The 11,500-nt window shown below is 38.5% G+C and overlaps 1 protein-coding gene across 2 annotated transcripts in view; it reads left to right on the top strand.

The window, feature by feature from the left end:
- Nucleotides 1-6,892: 6,892 nt before the first annotated feature.
- The window catches only part of TIAM1 (TIAM Rac1 associated GEF 1), a gene marked incomplete at its 5' end in the record, with an annotated part of 96,357 nt that continues 91,749 nt past the window's right edge, over nt 6,893-11,500 (top strand). For both annotated transcript variants that reach the window (XM_081328096.1, XM_081328095.1), the window contains one exon: nt 6,893-7,861. In XM_081328096.1, coding sequence (XP_081184222.1) covers nt 6,893-7,861 — 969 coding nt within the window. The remainder of the gene's footprint in view (nt 7,862-11,500) is intronic.

Genomic DNA, 11,500 nt, shown 5'->3' with positions numbered 1-11,500 from the left:
CCCCTCACACATTCCTGCTTTTTGGCAAATCATATCCTGTCATTTATGCTTTAAACTTTAAAGTATTTTCAACTTCCTTGTAAATTAGTGTTTCGTTTAGGAAAAAAGAGTCACAGGAAGGAGACCTAGGTCCACCACTCTGTCACATAATTGCAAACTTTGGTTTGTGGAATCATTGCATCCTGAAGATTTGTTTTCGAGCAGTACATCAAACAAATCTGTACAATAATCTGGGGAAATAATTACAATATCCTGCTCCCAAATAATTTGGTTCAAGGTAGCATATGCCAAATATTTTCCGTAGTCATCCATATGTATGATCTGCCTGTTTGTTAGACTTTAAGGAACAGCTGGTGTTTTCAGTGTAATAGGTAACAATGATATCAAAATATCACACCTTCTCTTGATTTTTGGATAATTCTTTTCTACTGGGATTTTTTTTTAACAAATGTAAATGTTGCCTTTAAAGTAAAAGTGTATGGAAAAATCAGGTCATATGCATGTCTCATTCAGTTTCACCTTATACTGTTAGTCGTTTTATAAATTGTGCAACGACAGTGAAGCCAGTCAAACCTGTTTCTCCAAGTGCTGCCCTTTGAATTCAACTTTCAGGTTCTGAAATTCATGTGAATGTAAAAGCATTTCAGTGGGTTTCTTTTCTTATTGAGGGGGCTGTGTGAGAATTGCTTCATATAGTGATTTGTGGAAATGGCAAAGAAGGGCCATTCCAATTCGAATCTCCTTCATTTTCTTTGTGATTTACTCCTTCTGTTTAAATCTAAAGATGCTATTTTAGGTTTGCATTTGTGTTAGACTTTTTTTTAAAAAAAATTATAATTCCTATAAGTCAACCCCCTCCCCCCAATCTTTAGAATACAACAGAAAGATAATTATTGTTTACTGCAGTGTGGCTTCTGTAACATCGGCACATAAATGATAAACATAAATGATGAAAATGGAACTTTATACCCATTCTGGCTAAACCTTTGTTTTGCTTCTCTTTTTTTCTTCCCCACCAGGATTTTGGCATATATTCACAGGCTCCTACAAGACAATAATGAAGCCTTTGAGTGGCAGGTGATGACATACCTGCAGCCCCAGTAACTGCTCATTTTGTTAGAAATCTAAATTCCACATTTTCCCCTAAGAGAGTAGTACCGCGCTTCAGAACTTGCTGGGAGAGGTATGTGGGTTCTACACATTTTTGTTTGAGAGTTTCCTATCAGGAATGAAACTTTTGAGACTAGGGCATAACTTATCATTATACCCGTTGACTTCCCATCCAATGACTACTGATGGCACCTCCCTTTCCCCTCCAGATTTGAATTGCTTGCCAGCCAATTTTAGAATGCATTTTGTCCTTTAATGGATAAATAGTAAATAATAAATGGCCACAGACCATTCAAACTGAAATATTGCTGCCGTGGTATGCTGATAAAGATTAGCGTTGTACATTACAATTAAGCAACACAAAAACACAAAGTTAGTTTGACTTCTGAAGATTTTTCATTTTGTACAAAATACAGGTTTGCTACAAGATACATCGAAAAAGTCACCACCACCACCACCGTCACTTCTTCTTTCACTTCAGTTTGCCAGCCCATTTTTGGGGGGAGGGGAGGGAAAGGGCAATGAACACACTTCCAAAGAAAACATGGAGTTGCACTCACAATTTCTCCCCCCCCCAATTTGGTAACAATACATATAGGGGCCTATGCCAGAGCTCCAGAAGTGGTAGATGCTTATGCTTTGCTTTGCAGTGGGCTAACTATCAAAGGAAAGAAGGAGCTAAAGATACTGGAGCAAGTGCCCTGGAGTCTTCAAATAAAGTATCAACTAGCACATTATTAGCCTATGAAAACACCTTGTCTTTTGTGGTTAAAAGTAGCTGAGACAGACTTGGCTTTAAAATAAATAGCCTGCTGCTATCATATATAGCTTGAGCCTAGAATACATTTAGTTCAGGGGACGGAAGTTTTGTATTGTTGAACCTTTCTTCTCATTTTCACAGTCTTAAAACCTAGCTTGCAGCAGAAAGCACAGATCTGATGGTAATAGCCTCCCACCAGAATCTAATTTCAGTTTGCAATCTGTTGTCTTGTAAGGTACTTCACATTTAATGGTGGTGGTGTAAATTCAGGAGAGCTAAAACTTTGGGGATTTTAATTTAGCTTGCAATTTTGAGTGACGTTAATAAGGAAAAAAAGCAAAATACTTAATAAAGAGATGATTTGTCAGGAAGCAAGAGCTGGGTAAACCAGTAGCTTTAATTTGTAATTAATATATCAGGGTATTGGTTTGTAAAGATTTACTACATAAACAGCTGAGATATCATAGCAACAAAATCAAGAGCTATAATCTAGAAAGCACTCTGTTCATTTTTATTACTTTAATTATTACTATTAGTTCAGACATGTCAAACTCGCGACGTCACGTGACATCGCGCGATGTATTGGAGCTTTTTCCCCATTGCCCGCAATGGGGTGAACTTGTGACATGTCCGGTCCGCGGGCCAGCAGTTTGACACCCCTGTATTAGTTGATGTTGATTAGTTTTACATTCCATTTTCCCTTGAGGACTTCAAAGTTATAAACTGAACAATCCTATGGGAGAGGGAGGGATTCAGAATCACACGGAAAGCTTCATCCTTAAACAGGAAATATTTGAAAGGAAGGAAGCAATAGTATCTTCAAGAGGAGGCAACTTTTGTTTGTAGGAAGAAACATAAGTTGGTCTAGTATTTTCATTTTATTTCTTTTAGCATTTATTGATTTATTTCACTATATTGAAAGTCATACACTTGTAATATGTCATAAAAACTACCAAAAGAAGACCAATATTCCTTATTACAGAAGAATGGTCAAAACTGGACTGTGTGAGTTTTCTAACAAATTAATTGCATAACTGAGATTCAAAAAGCAAACAATTATTCTTTTTCCTTTATGAATTTTGAATGTGAAAGCTTCAGGGAATTGTGCAGGCCAAAAGACCATCCTTTTTTAATTACAAAGGCCATTGTTATATTAGTTTTAAAAGCCTGTTACGTTACACAGGTTTTACTTCAATGTTTATTTTATACCTTTATTTAGCCAACAGACATATCATAGCAATATACTTCCTTTCACTGAAACATTTCACCTCAGAAATGTATTGCCCTAAGAGAGACTGTGGAATTTGGGGGGTTGCAATACTGCTTACTTTGCTTTTTCAATTGTTTTACCTCAGACACATAGACAGTATGTAGCCTGACCAGTACTTTACCTCTTTTTAAATAATTGAACAGTGCAAAAATGTAGTAGGATTAACATTTATATTGTCCCCATAACCTTTGGGGGTTGTGAGAAATCTTTCAAAAATTAAGTAATGTGTTTTGCTATTTGAATACTATCCATGGCACGTTACAGGCTCCGAGTTTATATCAGCTCCAATGTACTAGAGCTGCTTAGGTCAGAGTACTATCCTGTTATCATTTGATATTGGTGGCTAAAGGGTTTTCATTATTTCCTCTGTTTGTATTCCCAAATATAGTAGTACTTAGGGAACTATTATCTGAGATTCTATGTGGTAGCAAATCTATTTCTGCTTGCATTAATACACTTTTCTCTTAGCTGCTTTTCACCCAGCATAGATTACTCTAGGATTACTTTGTGTGGAGGGGGGATAAAGAACCTTTTTACATTTTGTACATTTATGTCCATTATTTATATTTTATGCATGGTTCATGGTAAAATGAGGACCCAGATTGTTGGGGACAATTAAGCTGACTTTGTAATAATGCCGCTTGGGGTGTGTGTGAAAGCCCTAATAAGCAGGCATATACATAGAATGAAGGCTACTGCTAAGCTTGTAAGCCGCCCTGAGTCTTTGGAGAAGGGCGGGATATAAATGGAATTAAAATAAAACAAATAAATAAATGGTAGGCCTTAATTGAACAGCACATTGTCTCCAGTTGCCTTTCTGAGAACAAGTTTTGACATGTCTAGGGATGGAGTTTCTGTATTTATTCAGTCTAGAATGAGTAACTTCGAAAACTTTTTCTCACACGGTGATCTCATATTCTTGAGGGTGATCTATCACAGAACAGATTTTTACAGCTTTAAAAAACTAAGATGAAATATGGTTGCTATTGAAAAACAATGCCTGGTAGTTCTCAAATTTTATCTCTGTTTCTTCCCTAATTCAAGATAAAAAATGAGTGAAGACTAATCCTCTAAAGATACTAACCTTGGGATAGAATCAATTGAATACTGTGGAATTTCTGAAAAGGAGACCGAGGATTATGTCTCAAATCTAATAATTGCAGCTAAGAAATACACACTTAACATCCTTTGATTCAAATTAGTTATCTTAAATCTTTAAAACTAAACTTGTGTGCTTCTGTTTAGGATTGTTAAATAGCGATGCATATATTCTTTGTTTTTTGAACTTTTGGAGGTTGGAAAGAGAATAACATTTTCCAGTAAACATTTAAAAGTGTGAAACATGTAAAAGAACTATTCTGAGCATCATTCATAAACGTTGTCGGAAAGAAGAACATGGGGCAGCTTTCCTCAGAAGTTTACCATACTGACTGTAATCAATACATTTGGGGGATACCTTATTTCCCTGAAAGTAAAACACTGTCTTATATTATTTTTGCCTCCAAAAGAGGCATAGGTCTTAATTTTGGGGATGTCTTATATTTTTTGTGACACCTGCCTCGCCTCACTACCAGCCCACTTCTGCTGCTTCCACTCACAGCAGGGGGCCACGCAGCACATTGCGCCACTGCTGCCATGAGGCAAAGGAGGTGGAGGAGGGGGATGGAGTTGCCCCACGTGCCCTGCACCTTCTTACTGGTACTTCAGGCCCCCCCCGCCAGGCCATTCCTTTATCAGTGACCTTTCACTCCCCTCCCGAGCCAGACTGCCATTCTACGGCAAATGGGATGGGCGGGGTAGGCCCGGTCCCCCTCCGCCATTTCGGAGCCAGGGGGAATGACGGCAAATGGCTCCGCTGCTGCTGTGCGCTGCTGGAGGGCCTTTCTTTAAGCTTCACCCTACAGATCACCTGCACTTTGTTCTCCATCAACTCTCCTGGCCACCTGCCTCCACCAGTCCTTTGTCACCTGTCTCATGGAGAACAGAGAATGCAGCAGCTCTGTGCAGGGATGCAAAGCAGAGAACAGCACTTGATTGCTGCCTGCATTGCCCCACGTCTTCCTTCTCCCTTCTCTCTTCTGGAAATGACAGCCCCCTTTCCTGCCGTTTCTCCTCCTGGCGAGCTCCTCCCTCTTCCCAAAAGTATTTCTTCGCTAACATGCTTTCCAGCTCTGGCATGTTTCTCTTCTGCTGCAGGGAAACAGAGTTTGTGGAACTAAACAAAGGTCAGTCAGATCTTCCAAATTCTCGCTGAAAAAAGAAGATTTGCCATCACACCTCATTGGCTCCAAAACAGCAGAGGGGAACCAGGCCTACCTCACCCATCCCATCCGCAGTAGCAGTCTGGCTCGGGAAGGGAATGAAAGGTTGATGATCAAGGAATGGCCTGGAAGCGGGGGGGGGGGGCTGAAGTACTGGTAAGCAGGTGCTGGGCATGTGAGGCAGCTCCACCTCCTCCCCCACCTGCCTTGCCTCGTTGTGGTGGCAGCGGCGCGATGTGCCACGCGGCCTCCTGCCCCATTGCAGCAGCGAGGTGGGACGGAGTGGGCAGGCTCCTAACTAGGGCTTATTTTTGGGTAGGGCTTATATTAGCCCCCCCAAATCAGGGCAATTTAGGGGAGGGGCTTATTTTCAGGGAAACACAGTACTAGTTTGGGAAAACTTGGCATATAATTTTATCAGGGATAGCAGAAGATATTTTACCGCTTGAAGAGAAGATGGTGCTCCCCAACCAACTGCAAACTATTTCAACTAAATGAATCAACAACTAGTTTCAGGCTAGAGTCTATGCCAAAAGGAGAAATACAAAAATGAGAAGTCAGTCAAGCAGCACAGGCCAGTGTGCAGGTGACCTACTGTGTTACATAATTATCCAACTTGATCTTGAAAAGTTTGATAGGTCAAGCAATAGGCCAAGCAATAGAGACACACCAGGAGAGGAGGGACCTCTGATTCTGTCAAGCATGGAGCGAATAGACAAGGGTGAGAAGAAGCAAGCTGTGCTCAGACACTACTGAAATCTGTTGCCTGAGGCCAAAGTCTCACTCAATCAGGTTAGTTTTGCCTTCTGGCAGGGTGAATTATCCTAATGGACTTTGGATGGTATAAAACCTCACTTTTTTAGGTAGGATATATAGATAAATTTTACTGCCCAAAAGATGCTTGTAGCTTGTACATAATATTTGGGTTACTTCTGATAAGGCTATTGTTTTTTATTATTTCAGATTTTCCAACAATTGTGTTTATACCATGCTTTTAAACATAAAAAATGGAACCAATATAGCCCACATTTTTTGTTCAATTAAGCTAAATTTTGCAGCTTTTATTTAAGGTGCAAATTAAATAACTATTGATTATCTGCTAAGATGTAATGTAAAAATGTCACATATAACTCCAAACTTGTTTGAAATAAATAGGAATAATAAGAAGGTACATCATATGGAACCATACTAACATGCAAAAGGATATTAAGAAATATTGTAAGAACATGCATTATCCAAATGATTAATAATTACAATCAGTTTGGTCAAAGTAATAATTACTTTCCAGGAAGAAAAAAAGAGAGCTTATAATTATATCTATGCAGACAAAGTAATGTAAGTTACCTATTTGCTAGTGATACACAATAACATATTCCAGGCTTACAAAAAAAGGAAAAAGTAATATTTTCAAGTTTATAGAGTGTAGATCAAACACCACTGTATATTCAGTTTCTAACCATGACATTTTGCATTCTTGCAGGTATTAAAACAATGGGAAATGCAGAGAGCCAAAGTGTAGAACACCAATTTTATGGAGAGAAACATGCTAGTTTGGGACGAAAGCATACATCACGTTCTCTTCGCCTTTCAAACAAAACAGCTCGCCGGGCCAGACATGCATCCTCAGGAAAAATTATTCACAGAAACTCAGAAGTAAGCACAAGATCTAGCAGTACTCCCAGCATCCCTCAATCATTAGCAGACAATTGTCTGGAGTCTTTTACTCAAGAATCCAGTTTAGGGGATTTTGGAAACCCAATTTGGATGGACAGAATGGATATGGGCTTGAGGCCAGTTTCTTACCACACTGATTCTTCTGTCACTCCTAGCATGGATAGCAGTTCAGCCCTTATGGCAGCCTCGGTACAAAGCATGCCGGATACCGAAGGCGGAAGACTCTACAGAGATGAATCAACATATTTGACTGAAGTAGGTGGTAGGCAACATTCTTATTCAACAAATGGGACCACATTTTTGGAGCCTATGACTTTCAAGAAAAAACGTTCAAAGTCTGCAGATATCTGGCGGGAGGACAGTTTGGAATTTTCTCTATCTGATCTTAGTCAAGAACATTTGACAAGCAATGAAGAGATCCTAGGCTCTCCTGAGGAAAAGGATGGTGAGGAGACTCCAGGGAGAGAACCTAGTAATAGTCGTCCAGTGTTGGTCACATGCCAGCGTGCCAATTCCATGAGTGACTTGTATTCTCCTAAAAGTTCAACTGTTACAATAAATGGTGGACCACGTAACATGCTAGGAGGGTATTGTCGGAATATAGGGTCTCATATCCCAGATATGGAAAACCACAAAATATCACCAAACACAGTGGATAATGTGTCCTCTTATAGTAATTACAACACACTTCCCTGTCGAAAATCTCATTGCCTTTCTGAAGGAATCACTCGCATCAAAATGAACCACAGCAACACTATGCATGGCAGACGAGCAAAAACAACTCAGGTAAGAGGCCTTTCAACATAGACAAATACCAGGTTGGCTGATAACACTTTTACTTAGATAACTTCAGATAAGTTATGTTTAGTTTCAGAACCTTTACAGGCGATAAAAGGGCAATATAGTTATTGACAGAACTGAAGCAATTGCTATGTTTTAAAGAGAACTTTGTTTTCCAACACTTATCTTACATGAAAACTTTTCCGAGAATAAGACTCTCAAAACATCCCTGATGGTAACTGAATTTAAGCCGAATAGTAGAGAACAGCATTTCCCAAACTAGAATTTTTCAGATACCTTGCAATGAAGTCCCAAATTTTACAGCTGGGCTTGCCAAAGGTATGTCCCAACAAATGTAGAAGGCATTTATGTTGGCTAAGATTGGAATAGCCATAACTCTTATAGTTCAAAGAACTGCATTTTTGCCCCATGAAAAATTCATGAATGGTGAAAAAAATTACCTGCTTAGTTATCAATTTATACACAGTCCATGATGTTTGCATTTTACTACTAATCTTGGAAGAAGAAAATTTTTGTCCTGTACTGAAAAAGAATTTACTCTATTATATACAGTAATGGTTCAGTGGAGTGAAATAGTGCTGTTGTCCATGCTTCCTGTTGTGTTTTTTAAAATTTATTTAAAAATAAATATGCTTGATGGTGAATGAAACAATATAGAAGTCACCAGTGCTTTTTTTCTAAAAGAAAAAGGTGCCGGAACACACACATGTCATACAACCCGCCTTGCCTAGCCTACAAGGTTCCATCCAAAAAAGGTGCCGGAACTCCATTCTGTGTGTTCTATGACAAAAAAAAGCCCTGGAAGTCACAGTCAACAAAGCTGATTACAAAAATGAATCTTTTTTTATGAGAAGTACTATATGATGATTACCTGATAAGATTTCCAGCAGCCACTTCCTGATGAACTTCTGTTTCTCCTTGCAAGCTATTAAGCTTTCAGTAATCTTACTTTTAAACTATTTGTATTTGATCAATGGAAGCACTCTGGGAATTTATTCTCATACTAGACATGCAATATGAATTAATAGCCAAATGTAAAAAAAAAGTTTTCAGAAGCTTTTGCAAACAATATTGGAAACCTAGAAAAGAAGAAAAACATAGATCTGTGTTCCATTTTTAATAATATTTATTAATTCCTTTTAGCTTGACAGGTTAACATTTTTAGAAACAGTCATTTCAAAAGCATCTGTATTGTAAGTTTTGCTTTGGATTAACATTTTTCAATGTTCTGGGCTGAAATGGTATATGAGTCAAGGTTAAAAAAAATGAAATTGATATCCCATGCAATTTATGCTCAAGATGCAACTCTTCCAATTGGAATGTTTTCAGTAAATATTCTTTGCAGAGTACAGATTTAAGAAATAAGTGCTAAGATAATCTTAGTAAAATGTTTTTGAGTAATCTCTAATTGCTTTCATTCAACATTTGATGTGAAATGTAGCCAGCAGTGTGAAACAGAATACAATAGTCCAGGAAAACAACTTGAACAAATAGGTCAAGGCTCGGTATAGTTTCCTAGTATTCTGATTTTCTTATATTTTCAACCTTGATATAGTGGGAGGACTTCAATGGTCCTGTGAATAACAGTGGCAGCTACATGAGCTGATAGTACCCTGGTGGGGTCATGCAAGCATGGTAAAAAAGGTATGAAGCTAAAGGAATTAACAATCAGATGAGTGCAGATGGGACTATACAGTATGAGGGAAGCCAACAAACTTAGGAAATGGAGCTCCAGAATCAACCTGGAAGAAAGCAAACCATTATTCTATTCTCCTGGCAACAACACAACATTGGTTTACTTTCTTCCAGTAATAATGTCCTCATTGTTATTATTTACATGTATTATAAATTTATTGTAGTCCAGACTCTGGGTAGCTTACAAATAATAGAATGCATTAAAAACATACAACCCATTGACAACCCAGACTAAAACGATCAACAATAACAAACCAAACCAAACCAAACCAGAACAATCCCAGTCCTAAGACCAAAGCCAGGTCTTAAGTGCTTTCCAGAACACTAGGAGAGAGGGCTCTATCTGTATCCTCAGGGAAATTATCAAAATTAGACGCCAAAACACTAACAACTGAGGTCTGCAAATGTTACCACTTTGTTAACTGAAAGCTTAGAGAGCTAAGAGATTCTCATTATTAAAGTAAAAATGAAGAGGAGAAATCTTGTTTAGCATTAAATATTAAGAAGATAATGTTGATACTAACAGCATACAGTATGGTTTCTCTTTTGTTGGCAATAAAGCCACTTGTTTAGTCATGTTCCTGTGGGCTTTACCATTAGTGAATTCATTAGTCTTTTAGGGTGGAAATTTATTGCTGAACCGGGCATGACGTCTGACACTTAGCGAACTTACAATTTATAGGAAACAAGTGAAAGTATAGAATTTTTTTTTTTATCCTGAGCACAACAATCTGGGAAAGTTGGTAGAAGATTATATAATGCTAGAGAGGAAGATAATCATAACTTAGACAAGACCATGAAGGATAAGGATACTTCTATTACAACAAAGTTCAGAAGAGTTAAAGTTTTAACTCCACTGATTATATGGTTGTAAAAGCTGGATATTGAGAAAACTAGACAAAAGTGATACCTTTCAGTTATTCAGTTATTCCAGCAATTTGCTAAGGATAGTAAGAGTACCATGCCTGAAAGAAGAACCAACCTGAAGCAAAATAAATGCCAATTGTTTCTCGAGGCAACTATCAGTAAGCAGAAATTCCCATGCTTTGTCTCCTGTCCATTTGGAAAACTATCTGTGTTTGGCATAGGAGAGGGAAAGGTAAGACTGTGGACATATGGAATTATAGAGGTTACTGAAATATTCTTAGAAAGGCTGTGGATTATTACTGGAGACACGTTGAGATGACATTTGCCCATACAGTTATCAAGTTATCTGCTTCAGCTTGGTAGCACCAAACTAACCGTATGTGACAGGGAATGCAGACTGCATCTTATGACCCAGAAAAGAAACATTCTGAATATAAATATAATATGGTGGTGGGGTAGTGGGGTGAGAGAGATCTCTGGATTGGCAACCCAGATGCCTTTGGCGATGCAGCTCTCCTAAATGCTATTCAATTTAAGAGTTTTAAACATCCTGCAAAGTGCTTGGAATCTGCAAAGAGAATGCATTAGATAGAGAAGCCCACTGAGTAATGAAAATAAGTCTCAACAAACAGAGAATTTGGGCAGGAGGCAGGGAACACATATCTCCATTGACACTGAGGCAGCTGGAGGTGGGTTTCTGGATTTGCTGCCTGTGCTTCGTCTGAAAAGATATGCTGCTTCTATATATAACTGTGACATTTTGAAACAGATGCTGCTGTTTTCACAGCAGAAGCTCTATAGCTTAAAAAAAATCATACTAACCTTTCTTTCCTTTTTGAGGTTATTTATCCAGGACAGCCCCTTCATGGATTACTACCCCTTCATGGATTACTGCCTTGTCGTGGCGAAGGGGCTTGCGTAATTCAATGAAACTATGAGCTATGCCGTGCAGGGCCACCCAAGACGGAAAGGTCATAGCAGAGAGTTCTGACAAAACGTGATCCACTGGAGAAGGAAATGGCAAACCACTCCAGTATCTTTGCCATGAAAACCCTATGGACA

Source organism: Vipera berus (genome assembly GCF_964194415.1).
Source record: "Vipera berus genome assembly, chromosome: 4".
In the NCBI taxonomy this organism is placed as follows: Eukaryota; Metazoa; Chordata; class Lepidosauria; order Squamata; family Viperidae; genus Vipera; species Vipera berus.
Note: the sequence above shows the minus strand (reverse complement) of the source record. Positions and strands in the feature narration are given on the sequence as shown.